This window comes from Nyctibius grandis, chromosome 1 (assembly GCF_013368605.1).
Source record: "Nyctibius grandis isolate bNycGra1 chromosome 1, bNycGra1.pri, whole genome shotgun sequence".
Taxonomy (NCBI): domain Eukaryota; kingdom Metazoa; phylum Chordata; class Aves; order Nyctibiiformes; family Nyctibiidae; genus Nyctibius; species Nyctibius grandis.
In genome coordinates this window covers 117,340,228-117,355,549 of record NC_090658.1, presented here as the reverse complement: position 1 = coordinate 117,355,549, position 15,322 = coordinate 117,340,228, and the positions used below count along the sequence as shown (strand labels likewise).

The 15,322-nt window shown below is 44.1% G+C and overlaps 1 protein-coding gene across 5 annotated transcripts in view; it reads right to left on the bottom strand.

Moving 5' to 3' along the window:
* LPIN1 (lipin 1) overlaps window positions 1–15,322 on the bottom strand; it is a 102,230-nt gene that overhangs the window by 41,173 nt on the left and 45,735 nt on the right. For 4 of the 5 annotated variants that reach the window (XM_068409821.1, XM_068409828.1, XM_068409804.1 and 1 more), the window contains 3 exons: window positions 2,983–3,183; window positions 1,589–1,684; window positions 18–352 (listed from right to left, as the gene is read on the bottom strand). In XM_068409821.1, the coding sequence (XP_068265922.1) occupies window positions 18–352; window positions 1,589–1,684; window positions 2,983–3,183 (632 nt within the window). Of the gene's footprint in view, window positions 1–17; window positions 353–1,588; window positions 1,685–2,982; window positions 3,184–14,297; window positions 14,380–15,322 lie in introns of those variants that run through there. The other variant, XM_068409836.1, reaches the window with a different exon arrangement.

Sequence of the window (15,322 nt, the reverse complement as noted above, 5' to 3'; positions counted from 1 at the left end):
CAATTCCACTGTGATACCTTGAATTGTCCAACGGTTCTTTTTCTTCTTCTGAGCTAATCTCTATAGGAAACATGTCTTCATCTTCTGATGTGTCTCCATTGTCTTCTCTTTTTAAGCTGTCTATTTTATGGGTAGACTTCCTCCTCTTTTTCCTCCTTTTTTTCACAGAGCTACAGACTGGAGGTGTTTCAGTAGAAGGCTGGGATCCGTGGGCTTGGGGTGGTACTTGTGAGGATGCATTGGTGTCCAGGTTTCTTATCCTGTCTATGGAGTTCCTCTTCAGTTGAGCTTCCATTAAAGCAGTTCCCTCAGACAGAATGGGAGATGTGCAGAGATGATAAGGAATTACTTCCTGAGAAAGAAAAAATTCAAACCATGCAACATATTAATTCTTCCACCAGTAATAAATCTGGTTCTAAAATCTATGCCCAATTGCCAAAATTTAAGTCATTTATTCCTCAGAAAAGTAAGAAAGCTTAGACATCTGGATGCTCAGTATGATCCCATAGCATATGGAAATTGTCGCATAGCTGCATCTCCTTAGACAAGCCAGGAACAATACTCCTAATAAAGAGGATCCTCTGAGCATCTGATGTCGGCCAGGTTGTGGCATGAGTCTCTATCCACTTGATGCTAGGTACAGAACAGAAACAAAATCCTAGTTTATAACCTGAACGTTTTGAAAAATCCAGTTCTCCTTCACAACTCAGATGACACATAACAGTCAGACAGATCAGCAGTTTATAACTTCAATCACATATATACATCTCTAGACACTCACGGAAGTATTTCTAGTAATTTTCAGTCACCAAATAACTGTTAGCACACAAAAGTTTTAAATATAAATATCAGAAGATTTAAACATAAAGATATAGAGATGAGTACTGCACATGCACACAGCTCTCATCTGAAACCAGTAATATTGTACTCAATATAAGAATTTGAAAACTCAACCCACTCTGGAGAGTGACAAAAATTATTGGGGATATGTGAAGAGAAATGCCTGTAAAAAGCTTTTTTTTATGTTACATTATGTGTGGATTATTCAAAATTAGTGTGACCATAACTTATATAGACTAGTATTGAATCACACAGCTCAACAGCAGGCATTCTCATGTAAATGTAATAACAGTTGCAAGATCACATCTTTGGTGAGCACCAGAATTACTACGTGCACAGATGTTTCCAGGGCATGCACACTTTTGCTGGCAGTCTGTTGAGTGCATATGTTCAAAGTAAAGATTTCTGCAAAAAACAGGTCCATGGACATATTAACCTCTGTTGTACACCTCTTCATAGCATGTGAACTCTGTACATGTTATTTCTGTTCACACACTGGCATGAACACAGACTGTGATTTATTTTTCAGTTATATGACTACCTTCTTTAGACTTTTCCAAATCTCAGCAACTCAAAAAAATGAAGTAACTGCATAGTATTGAATTTCCACAGCAGAAAATTGTCCAGAAACTTTCAAAACTACAAAATGGGTAAAGGTATATTTTTCAACAAAATTCCTAAACTCAAAACTGACTCTGAAGAGCATGCACTGAATTTTTAACAAATTAAAATTAGTTTTGACTCTCACCTGATCATTATCCATCTCCTGCACAAAAAACGCCTCTCCATTGTCTCCTAGTTTCATGTGCAAATCTACAGCCTCTCCATTAACTTCTATGTCAACCTGGAAGAAAAGAAATAAATTCTCATATGAAAAGAAAGTTATTTTAGGTACACAGTTCTTATTCAGCTATCCTACTGCTGTCACTGGACAAATGCTTCTCAGGGAAGTGTAGGAAACAAAGATAAAATAGTGAACTTCTCTGTTTCTCTCCTCATCCCTTCACAAGGCCATCAATTGTCAAAATGTTTTTCTAACTCATTCAGCTTCAGGAAAATTTATAGCCCTTATACGAAGTCCTGAATCTTTTTAAATGTAATTCTGAATGCTTCACTCACCACACAAATCTTTTTGTTCTTTTAATTCATAGCCTAATTTTGAATTGTGCAAGAAGTACTACCACATGCAAATTCTTAATATGCTGTCTTTCAAATTCATTAAACAAACTTCTCTTTACACTATGAGAAGCACAAATAAGAAAAATTGTTTTACATTCTCGACACAATTCATGTGTCTGTTTCTTCCGCACATTTATCTCACCGCTATACAGCCCCAACTATTTCAAATTCTTCTCAGGAGGATCTCTCTCTTTGCCTGTAACTGTTCTTGCCACCAGCTCCATTTTCACTGTATTTTTTTTGAGACCTGAACAAGTCTATATTTATGTTATATTTCAGGACACAGTATACTACTGGCACAGCAACATTTTGAACTTTTACCCATCCTAACTATTGGAATTCCTTTCTCATTTATGTAAGAATTGAACAATGTCCATGATGACATTAGGATCTTTCTGCTAAACAATTATAGCTACATTAGAACCTTTACTGTATGCAGTTACAAATTATTTCCTAAAATAATCTGTCGTGCATTACTCACGGGCAACTTCACATCTGGTATGATATTGGCAGGTCACTCAGCCTAATTACATTTATCTCAAGGTCCTCACTGCTTTTTCTAATTTCAGTTAACCTCTACACTCTGTTATCTGAAAATATTGCTTCATTATCACCTCCCTTTTTGTAATCATCATTGAACATGTTAAACAAAGGGGTCTTAATACAGTCACTAATAAAATCTAGTATTGGCCCAAACTAGCACATTCAAAATACTGCTCTATTGAAAATAAATGTTACAAATGTCATGGCTCGTTTTGTTTTTATTATAGTCAATGTCTTATGAATTATGCTTTGAAATGAAAGAATCAGTACCATTCCTTTTAATCGAACCTTGCCTCAATTTGGGCACTTTAAGTGTGTCTAAAGAAAACCTTGACTAGCATACCACAGAACACTCAGTAACTTTCATGACATTAGAGCTAACCCACAGAGAGAACACATCAACATTGTCAACTTTCTTACCACTTTCTCCCTAGAACGTAGAACTCCCAATTTCCCAAAGCGTACGTGGAAAGGGGAACACTGAAGATTTCCATCTGGCTGACGCACAACAATTATATCTATACATCCCGACAATGTGGCTGGGTTTAGTCCCTTATAGAGCTCCTTCACAGTTACAAACACTTGCCCTGCTAACTGTCCAACGTAATTCATGGTTTGGACCTGAAAGGCAAAAGACAGAACAAATAAGATTTTGATCCCTGCTTTTTATTTTAGAGACATTTGAGAGATGGAGATTCCAGCAGTGGGGTACTCTCCTGTTTTACAAATTAACAACATCACATAGAATCAGTATTTCCCACCTAATTTCTTTACAGCTGATGTGACTTTGTAGAGAGCTATTAAAAGACAAAAGCAAAAGAGACCTTGTAAATCAGAGAATTGCAGCAACTTTCAAAAGTTCATAAAATCAGTTGCATTCAAAACCACTGTCCGACTTTTCGACTGTGCAGCTCATAAACGTCTCCAATTATCTCTGAAGAGAAAAGCATTACTTCCAAAATAACATCTCCTCCCACCATTTATTGTGCCCTCAACACCAAATACACTTCTCTCATGTATTTCTACAGGCTTCCAATGGCAAAGCAAGTGAATGGTTTTAAGCAGATCTAATTTTCGACTACACTGACGTCAAAGACTATCTTCCCACTTTACAGGGATTTTTCCTGTTAAAAGATTATTCTAATGCATACGCACAATAGAGATGCATTAAGGTTTGACAAGTAACCGTCAATACAGAGCGTTTGAACATTAGAGTGCTTCCTAACGCAACTTTACCATTCTTGTTTTAAAACCAGCCTTTCAGTATTAGCAGGTTTATTAAAAATTAGACACGTGCTGATGGTTGAAGTGATTGGCTTTATTTCCCCTGCTGCTGGATTTATTTAGTGTTTAGCAGTTAGTTTCCCGCTTAGAATCACAGAATGGTTTGGGTTGGAAGGGACCTTAAAGATCATCTAGTTCCAATCCCCCTGCCATGGGCAGGGACACCTTCCACTAGACCAGGTTGCTCAGCACCATCCAACCTGGCCTTGAACACTGCCAGGGAGGGGGCAGCCACAACTTCTCTGGGCAACCTGTGCCAATGTCTCATCACCTTGCTTCTCTCTGTTAACGCATATGCTGTTTACCTTCCATTAATACACTGAGTTCCCTAAACAGGACAGCATGCATACTTAGAAATACTTAAAAGTTCAAAAAGTCTTTTACGGGCTCTCAAAATATGAATGAATTTAAGCAGATACCTTCCTGAACAGTACAGATTTTAAGGACTTCCAGTGTCTATTGTTTTCATTATTTTTCCAACACCTCTTACAGATTCTAAGATACCGATTTCAGCGAAGTGCACTCAGTACAAAGCATATGCCTCACATGCAAGTTCTTTGCTAGGTTGTACTACATCAACTGGACATCAACAAAAGAGACACTTGCAGGGTAGACAATGCTAAAACTCCCATTGATGGTGACGAGAACAGAACTGAGCTCAGAGCCTGAGAGACAGTCACCGCACTGAGCTGCGCAGCATGTGTTAGCCAGCATCATCTGCTACAATAGAGACTCTTTCAGCTGGGTGCCATACACAACAAAAAGATCTAAGTGTCAGAAGCTGTAAAAATAGCTCCAATTTTTAACTGTGATTTATACTTAAAAACAAAAAACTATTAAAAGAAAGAACACAGTGAAAGCATTACAGTAAATCGGAAAGTTAGGAAATGCTATAATTAAGGCTGGTCTCCTCACACATAGCTGTTCTAATTAATTAATGATCATCTGTGTTTTTTTCCAAAAGTCCCTTCACATAGGATGGACTGAAGCTTTGCTTTCTTCTCTGTTTCCATTGCAATACACGGGTATCAGGACACAAACTATGCTCTAAAGGAAGAATTATTTATGTTATTTCAAGCTTTATGATAGTCAACACTACATTGCTCCTAAAAAGCAATGATGGTCTCCCCATCTGACATCTGGGGAGCTGTATCACAAAAAGATTAAAACTAGGCACTTACTTTGGAAACCAAACAGACTTTTTTGAAGTATTTAGTATACAAGATGTTAACTAATGAAAGAAAAATCCCTAAATACTGTTTGGAGAAGCATTTCTGCACAGCCCTCAATTCAGGCATCTAGAAAGTGCCACCTTTGTGAAAAATCAACACAGGAAAACTTCATGGCAGAAAGAGCAATTATATTCAGTTCTCCAGTATTCAACTGGTATTAGCACTTCTGCGCTCCTATTATACATTCGAAGCATGCCTTCCTGAATGCAAATCTAGTGGTAAGCTGTTTCATAGGGAACTGCACTTGAACTCACACCACACCCTATGCTGTGTCACAGAACAATAGGTTGGAACAGACCTCTACAGGTCACCTGGTCCAAAAGTCTGCCCAAAGGAGGGCCAACTTGGACCAGGTTGCCCACAACCTTGGTCACGTTGAGTCCTCACTATCTTCAAGGACGGAGATTTCTCAGCCTCCCTGCACTCCTGTTCCTATGTTTGCCTGTCCTCACAGCAAAAATTTTCTTCCCAATATCTAATTTGAATTTCCCTTGTTGCAACTTCTGCCTGTTGCCTCTTGTCCTATCGCTGTGCACCTCTAAGATTCTGGCTCTGTTTCCTCTATACCCCCCAACAGGTAACTGAATACCCTGAAGACTGAACAAAATCAGTTCTCCTAGCCTCGCCTTTTACGTGATAAGCTCTTAGCCCCCTAATTAACTTGGTGGCCATCATTTAGGACAAGAGGAAACGGCCTCAAGTTGCGCCAGGGGAGTTTTAGATTGGATATCAGGAACAATTTCTTCACTGAAATGGTTATCAAGCATTGGAACAGGCTGCCCGGGAAGTGGTGGAGTCACCATCCCTGGAGGTATTTAAAAGACGTGTAGATGTGGTGGTTAGGGACATGGTTTAGTGGTGGACTTGGTAATGTTAGGTTTATGGTTGGACTTGATGATCTTAAGGGTCTTTTCCAACCAAAACGATTCTATGATTCTATGATCTGAACTCTTTAAAAAGCTGGTAGCACACAGGCTCAAGCCTAAGCTCAGAAGTGAGCCTCCAGGGTGACAGAAGTAAGCAAACTTTTTAAATTAGCCCTTTGCTTTGGAAAAACGCTTCAGTTTCTACTGAGGATTTCTCTAAGCTAAAGCACAATAAGAAACACCTTTCTTATTGAGCTAAGATTAAATTTAAAGATGTCGATAATTAGACTCAAAATTACATGGTGTAGTTCACCCCAGTTAATGCTTGGTCTGCTGAAACAACAAAATTTCTAGGTGCAAAACAGCCACAACTTCCTTGGTGGGGAAGGAGTTGCTGGGACAGTACATACACCTCACTGCTGAGGAGAGTTAGGGCCAAACAACCCAACTATGAGGACTCACACAGCCTCTTAACACCAGCAGGTCTCCTAAACTCCTAAACAGAGAATTTTGCAACTATTCTTGTTCACAAATCTTAGCCACACTGCATGCCCCGCCTTAGGACACAGAGATTATTTTTATACTTGTGAATTTAAAAATTAGACAGCATCCTCAAGCTCTGAGGCCAACTGGCCCAGCACAGCTTGCTTCCGTACAGTGAAAATCTCTTATCCCTTAAAAATAAAGTGCCACATTCAAGCTGTCAGCTGGTAAAGGACTCTCCTTTCAAGCTGAGCTGAACCTGGCCTGTGCAACAAAATCACAGTGGAATTAAAAAACAGACTGGCAGACTAATCACATAAACTCCACTTCCTCAGGAACCCAGACAAAAGTGGTTTTATATTTCAAACGTAAGGAACAAAAGATGCTGTAGTTAAAATGGGGGAGAGTTCAGAAACTGGACTCTGACGGATGTAGGCCCTTTATCCTAACTTTTATACATGCCAACCAAAGCTGAGATTGTTTGGAGTCAGAGGTTTGTGAATTTATACTCTGAACCTAAAGTCAGTCCATACTATGTCAGTACTCCAGGAAACCAACATTCCTCAAACCCCAGAGAGACTGCATGTGGTTTTGGAGCAACATTTTACTCTGGTCGCTCCAAGAAGTCTTTCACTTACTAACCAGACAGTAGCAACTTCAACAGCAAACGTGAGTTTACGTCATGGGTTAAACCCCCAGTGCCTGCCTGTTAATTATACTGAGTTTAGTAAAACTCTTGTTCTCATACCGTGCTAGTGGACACAGCATAGAATATTTTTTGCTGCCGAGAAAATTGAGAATCCTTTTGATCTAAGCTTACAGCAAGTGACAACAGTCTGTACTGCTTCTCTCAGGATTTTCAAATGGCTTGAGGTTTGTTCTTTGCCAGGAGACACTCCACAGCCCTACACTATGCATCTATTATGAAATTACACGTATTTTCTAGTATCATTTTTAATGTCAATTTAACTAGCATCACCTGCCACAAGGCTCAGAAAATTTCCAATTATTTTGATTGTTAGACAGCAGTCATTTTTCGGAATTTATAATCTCATGGAAAAATAAGTGAAAAATAAATAGCTAGGTGTTACCTTATTACTTAACTGATCTATTAACTTAGCAAAGATTAACCTAACAAAGTTAATCCTTTAAAGTCCCGCTCTACTGGATGCCACGGTAAGATCAAATGCACTGTCATCTAGATGATCCACTTCTTTCATACAGGTACACCACACTATGTCCTAATTCCACTGGAAAGCCAGTAACTGTACCCTTTGTGGCCCGTTTTTTACAGCCCACCTCTTGCCCATACCATTTCATCTTTCTTTGTCTTATTTTATAAAATAAAATACTGAAAGACATAGGAACTAAAGGCCTTTTTCCCTTTTGCAAGACCCAGTGTCTCCTCAGGTGCCACAACACAATGCATAACAGGTTGTGGGGATCTGTTCCGTGTCCCCCTTTTTTTTTTTTCTTCTTCCTTTCGGCATTGTCTCAGAAACCGTGTGCCACTTGCTCAGAAGCCATCTTGTGGAAGCCCGGCCGACCTGACCTTGGCGACGTTTTATGACGCAATAAGTTAGGCGCCGACTTGACCAGGATGCCTCTGCCCTCCACGCCCTCCCCGCCCTCCGGAGACACATCCGGCGACAGCCTGACAATGGGCCAATCCTACGGCGCAGGAACCGTACATGTCCCGCCCTCGGACCTGTGATTGGTGAGAACTGTTGACCGGCGGCTCCAAGTCACATGACTCTGCCGAAAAACTCTATAAAAGAGGCCGGATCGCTCGACCACGCGGGCCCCCACCGCCATCTTCCAAGAAGGAACAAAGGACCCTGCGGGACGCCGCTGGATCTCAGGGGTGGTGACTATCCCTCTCAACTGTTCTCTTTTCCTCTCTTTCTTTTACTCCTCTCTCTCTCTCTTCCTTGCTCACTGAGTTGCCTCATTATTGGACTTAATAAAGTCAGAGTTAAGTTTATTGATACCGTGCCTCGGTTGTGCTTTGTCCGAACTCAAGGATCACGAATCTATTTTATTTCGGGTCAGGATTTTGGGGGGGTGCTTTACCTGCAGGCAGGTTAAGCATACCGGGTGATTTATAATTTGGCGGGCCCCGCGTGGGGGCTGTCTGCATTGAACCAGGCACGCCGCACGTGGGCTGCACTGGAGTTACTAATTAGGTGGGTCCCTCTCGGGGACTGTCTGCATTGTATTTCTAGATTTACTCCTTTTTACTAATTAGGTGGGCCCCCCAAGTGGGCTGTCTGCATTTTATTTCTAGATTTACTCCTTTTTTACTAATTAGGCGGGCCCACGTAGGCTGTCTGCATTTTATTTCTAGATTTGCTTTTGAGGCAGACCTTAATCCGGAACCCAACACAGGTTAGATATCCACACACGTCCAAATTACTTAGGGATGCAAGGATGATTTGCAGCAATGGTAAACATAACACAAACCAAACGCTCAGCACAAAGGAAAACAACACATACAGACACATCTTTCGGTTATGCTTTTAATACCTGATGTCATGATGAGACCCTGGTCCACAACTGAAGTGATGGGCATAAGCACAAAACAAATTGACGTACCTAAGAATTTCTCCATACAACATGTGAAATGGTGAAAGGGAGCCAAAAATTCATGGGCCAGTGTTCAGTTAAAATAAATCACTGCAGCTCTGCTGCTGACACTGAAACTATGACAATTTTACAAACCTGATCCATCTGGTCCCCTGATTTGCCCTTGGCTTCTGTTTTGAAGATGTAAAGCTTGAGAGAGACCAGACTATATTTGGGAATCAGACTGTGGCCCCTTCAAGAGAATTATTCCTCACTTACAAAAAAGTAAATGACAATATTTCAAAGACTCCTAGGTAAGTGCCTACTGCCACTCTTTTAGTATGTATCAAACATTTATTTTCTTGACTCTGAAGCGATTCAGTTTTGTGTGCAGTATTGAACACCAACTCCCTCTAGAGCAATTAATGGAATTTTACTATTGACATATTCTTTACCATGAAAACCGGTATTAGAGGTTACATTCTAAAAAAGATTTATGATAAAAATGGAGGAGAGAGAAGGAAGTATTTCAGATGAAGATTCCCTAGATGGATTCTTTCAAAATTAGGCTTAGACCTTCATGTCTGTACCACAACCACAGTAATGATGACTTCTTAACTACAAAAGCTCATAACAACTATCATTCTATTATATTTAAAAGAGGTACTTCTGTTTATTAGTAAATGGTCAATGCATTGTAAAGTCACTAATGCTGTGTGACCATCACATTCAAACCTCTTAATACTTTAACTCATTTCAGGTTGGAAACTGAAAATCATTAAGAACATTCGAAAGCCTTTTTCTTAACTATTTGTTAGCTCCTACATCAGTCCAACTCAGGATCGCTGTCATGAACTCCCACCCCACTTTTTTGAGTAAATTCCCAGCCAGAACCTCACAGTTGTGCATTTCTCAAACCAAAATCAGAGCCTGGATTTACTTTCTCTAGAGAAGCAGCGAAGGCATGGCACAGCACTTTGCGAGACCTCAGTTTAGGTCCCTACTTTCCTACAAGATTCCCACACAGTCTTGCAAAAGTTACTAAGGCTTAGATCTTAGAGGGTGTTTAACTCTCACTGGTTTCAAGCAGGGTCTATCGCTGTGGCTATACCTCAACTGCACCATGCCAAGCTCATCAGAGTGAGATATTGTATTGGGTCTGCGTGGCAAGGTTTTGACAGCAGGGAGGCTACAGGGGTGGCTTCTGTGAGAAGCTACTGGAAGCTTCTCCTATGTCTGACAGAGCCAAATGCAGCCGGCTCCAAGAAGGACCCACCGCTGGCCAAGGCCGAGCCCATCAGCAACGGTCGTAGCACCTCTGTGATAACATAGTTAAGAAGGGGAAAAAAACCACTTGGGACAGAACAGCAGCTGGAGAAGAGAGGAGTGAGAATATGTGAGAGAAACAACTCTGCAGACACCAAGGTGAAGAAGGAGGGGGAGGAGGTGCTCCAGGCGCCGGAGCAGATATTACCCTGCAGCCCGTGGTGAAGACCATGGTGAAGCAGGTTGTGCCCCTGCAGCCCATGAAGGGTAACAGCGGAGCAGATATCCACCTGCAGCCCATGGAGGACCCCACACTGGAGCAGGTGGATGCCCAAAGGAGGCTGTGACCCCATGGGAAGCCCATGCTGGAGCAGGCTCCTGGCAGGACCTGTGGCCCGATGGAGAGAGGAGCCCACGCTGCAGCAGGTTTGTGGCCCCGTGGGGGATCCACGCTGGAGCAGTCTGTTCCTGAAGGGTTGAACCCCATGGAAGGGACCCACACGGGAACAATTCATGAAGAACTGCAGCCCGTGGGAAGGACTCACGTTGGAGAAGTTCATGGAGGACTGTCTCCTGTGGGTGGGACCCCACACTGGAGCAGGGGAAGAGTGTGAGGAGTCCTCCTCCTGAGGAGGAAGGAGCAACAGAGACAACGTGTGATGAACCGACCGCAACCCCCATTCCCCGTCCCCCTGCGCTGCTGAAGGGGGAGGAGGTAGAGAAATCGTGAGTGAAGTTGAGCCCAGGAAGAAGAGAGGGGTGGGGAAAAGGTGCTTTAGTTTTATTTCTCATTATCCTTCTCTGATTTGATTGTAATAAATTAAACTAATTTCCTCAAGTTGAGCCTCTTTTGCCTGTGACGGTAATTGGTGAGTGATCTCTACCTGTCCTTATCTCGACTCATGAGACTGTCATTATATTTTCCCTCCCCTGTCCAGCTGAGGAGGGGAGTGATAGAGCAGCTTTGGTGGGCACCTGGCATCTAGCCAGGGTCAGCCCACCACAGACATAGACAAGCACTCTCCTTGCATATTCTTTTTTCCTGGGAAAGGAACCTGGACACACAAGCGGGAAGGAAGCCATAAGCAGCCAGGACCCTGATTTGGACAAGTTGTTGAGGGAGAACTCCAGAGCACTCTGCTGAGCAGCGTGATTCTGGTTGTTCTGTAAAAAGGAGGGCAAACTCCGTCCAAACCTGATTACGTGCACATTTTTTCCAGACTTCCCCATAGTTACAGTGGCACGGGACAGACCACGTTCCTGCAGGTGATTTGACAATACATCTGGTCAATCGGGAAACGGGTGCAATTCACTTGTATGTCCCAAATCAGAAAGCAACATGCAGCACGTGGCTGGCTCTACACCAGAGTAAGAGCCTTTTGCTTCCTGCCAGCCAAATCTCCAGAAATATTTTAGCATTGGGATTATTCTGGGCTTAATTCTGTTAGAAACTATTTGACTCCTATTCCAAGTTAGTCAAGGCCAGTGCCAAAATCTGCGACTTCTTATAATGGCCAGAGAGTCAAATGGATTAAATGTCAAACTTATCTTCCAAGCTGCCAGTCCCTTCCAAAACCCACTCACTCACTCACAGATACGGACTTTGACTATGACATGACTGTTCACTTGGTTCTGGTATTGCACTATCTTTCAAATACTTGAAACATTACTTGGCCCAATACTTTGCAAAGTCTCTGTAAAGGACAGAATATTTTCTTAAGAGCAGCTGAAATCAAAAATTCAAATTGAAGACTCAAAACTTGCCTGTAATGAATCCTCGTGTTCAAACGAAGGGAGGACTGGCCTATAGTCCCACAGCCAGGGTATCAGACTGCACTCAAGAGGCCAAGAGAATTATTTCATGGCAAGTTGAAGCATACAACCACAGTCCCCACACCAACCTCCCAACCGTACATTCCCAACTCTCCCAAATCTTGCCCTTGTGTCAGCACTGAAAACTAACACCACTAAAGCCATACAAAAATAATTTCCAGCTGGATCAATGGGATGATCTGACTCACCACATACGCATACAATTGCTAGTATCAACTAAAGAGAGAAGACGAGAAAGAGCCGGTGGTGGGTAGTACAGGGACACCTCTTTTGGCATTTCAGGCAATCTTGAAATCGTATCTCAAGACTTGTCTCCTCCTTTCCTAGAGATCTCCTGGGAGACCTTCCACATTTCCCTTGATCTCTCTGTGTTCCAGCTTCCCAACTGTACAGTCCTTCCCAGCTCATGGAGACACTTTGAGGGAACGCACACGAGGGCTCACACCCTTTTGGACTGACGCTGCATAAATACAATCAAACTTTAGAACAAATCGAAAAGTATAAACTGATCCCTGAAACCGAGAACTTTTGAAATAACTGGAGAATATATGGTAGATCAAGGGCTGTGCTGCCCTGTGCTACTGTCCTGATGTCAGAGGAGGAACATAAATCAGAGTGGAAGCACAGCAGCCGCTTTACTCTATTTTGAACCTCATGTGATTTGGCATCCTTTCTTTCAGTGGGATTGGAAAATAAATTTGTTCTTTAGGCTATAACTTTATATTTTACGCATTTTCAGAGTTTAAGTAAGGTCTTACTGTATTTCAAATGTTTTTGATGATTGCTGAGTGTATGTGTGTTCACAGAGAAATGGATGTGCGCACCTGCACATCCACAGGTATGGAAAAGGGCCAAAGACTAACGCTTGCCCAACTCCCTTACAAACAGACCACGCTGAGTCAGGTAACCAGATATTATCAGGCAGTCTATATTCCGCTGTACTGAAATGGAGCTATCAGAAAAGCAGAAACTACCTAAAACCATTAGAAGCTATTTTCATGGCTTTATGCCTAAAAACATGACATAATTATGTTGAGTCTTTCCCATCTTATCTCCTTCACTGTCTCCCCACTTTTTCTCCAGTTCTCTTCAAGGAATTAGGCTCATTTTACTCTAACAGTATATCCATCTGACTTCTGAGTACAGTGATGACAGCAAAACCTTATCTGTGTACAATAAACATTTGCTGGTATTTGTTTCCTAAGACAGCAGAGACACAGATAAAGCTACCCAGAAAATAAAATAAACAAACCACTCCAAAACACCCTCCAGACTGTGAACCACATCAGAGGTCAACAGATCTACCGAGGTCGATGATTTTACATGTGAAAGCAAAAATGATTTGCTAGTTAGTCTGCAACATCAATGCTGAGATCCTCTTATTAGTACAGGCCTCTACACAATTCCTCTTTTTGACAGAGATAACAAAAATATTGCACAGTTTTGTCTCCTCCCCACTCCCCACAAGATACATTCTCTTTTACTTTCTCTTCTTGAAGGTAGAGGAGATAATCAATACAAAAACTAATAGCTGTTCTTAGGGGGGGATCACATGAAAGAAATCCAAAATATCTGAAAGTTTAGTTTCGTATGTCGCAATCGCACTACTGCCAGCCAGGCTCTGCTATGCCATTAAACCCCTCCGGCCTGTTACTGCTTTGATTATTCCGTCTCAGGGAAAGTATCAGCCGAGCAGTGGTACTAATGCAGCAATGTGCATCAGCAGTCGCCAGCCAAAGGGAGGCAAAATACCACCTCTAACGTAAAAGGTAAAAGGGGAAGCAGCGCATAGAGGGGCACTGGACTTCACAAGCTCACACTGCTCGGCAGGAGCCGGGACCCCAAACCCGCACCCCCCCCGCAGCTGCCCGGCGCTGGGTACCTCCCTCTGCAGATAAACCTGGAAAGCATCACAGTTCCCCCTCCCCTCTAACCCCGTGCACAAAGCACTGTCAACCCCAGGTGAACCCCACAGCTCCGCTGCTCGCTGTCACTCCCAAAAGCCGGACTCCTCGGAAAGGAGAAGGCAAGTGCTGCGAGCAGCCGCCCGGAGCCCCGCCAGGACCGGCGGGGTGCCCAGGCCGGAGGGACCCGCCGCCTCCAGCGGCTCCAACGCTCGGCGGGCCAAGCCTGGCCCTCCCCGCTCAGCTCCGCGCCGGCAGCAGCGCTCCCCTTCCTCCCCCTCCCCGCGCACCCCGGCACCCACCTCTGCCGCTCGTCGCCGCCTTTGTGCTCGCCGCGGCGACAGGGACGCACCCGGCTGCCCGGCGGTGCCGCCCCGGAGGAGGGACCGCAGCGCCCGGGGAAGGCGCGGCGGAGCGGGGGGTAGAGGGGGGGCGCGGAGGGCGGCAGGGGCCGTTGCTGGAGCCGTCGCTGTCTAACCCGCCTCCCGCCGGCGCACGGCGGCGGGGAACGGCACCGCAGCGCGGGCAGGCCAGCCCCCGCCTACCGACCGCCGCGGGGGGCAGGCAGCACCACAGCCGCCGCCCCCCCCACGAGCGGGGTCGAGAGCCGCAGGATCGCGTAACGGCAGCCGGGGGCGGGGCGGCGGCTGGGTGGCGCGGCCTGGCGGCGCGGCGGCGCTGAGTCAGCGCGGGGAGGCGCCGCGCTGGGGTGATCCCGCGGCCGGGGGCGGGCGGCCGCCGTCCTCCCCCTGCCGTCCTCCCTCACCGCCGTCCGCCCTCGCCGCCGTCCCCTTCGCCGCAGTCCTCCTCGCCTCCGCGGGGCCGCGGCGCCTCTCATGGGTCCCCCCGCGGAGAGCGGCGGGGGCAATTTCTCCTCCCGCTGCTGTGCCCTGACCGGCGGGGAGCTTCGGCAGCTCGGGGTAGTGTTTTTGTTGGTTTACTTAAACCGTTACTTCAAGCTTGAAATAATCACAGAAATACCTTCTTTCTTTTTTTCATTTCCCAGCTAATTTCAGCCGATGTCAAAATAACAAAGGCAGCATCTTTATTCAAGTTTGTAGATGGGAAAACCAGAGAGTGGAAAAGGGAATCGTTCTGATCCTTGAAAGGCAGGGATTGAAGCCAGGGACCCCAAAGCATCAGGCCATAGGAAACACATCTTTCAGTATCATATGCTTTATCGCTGTAAACAAATGCGATGAAATAAAGTTTTTCCACCAGATAGTGGTTCCCTTCCATTTAAACCATATTGTAACCTGCTTTTACACTGAGTGCCTTAGGCAACTAAATGGGGAAGTGGATGTCCGTGATAAAGATTAACTGATGG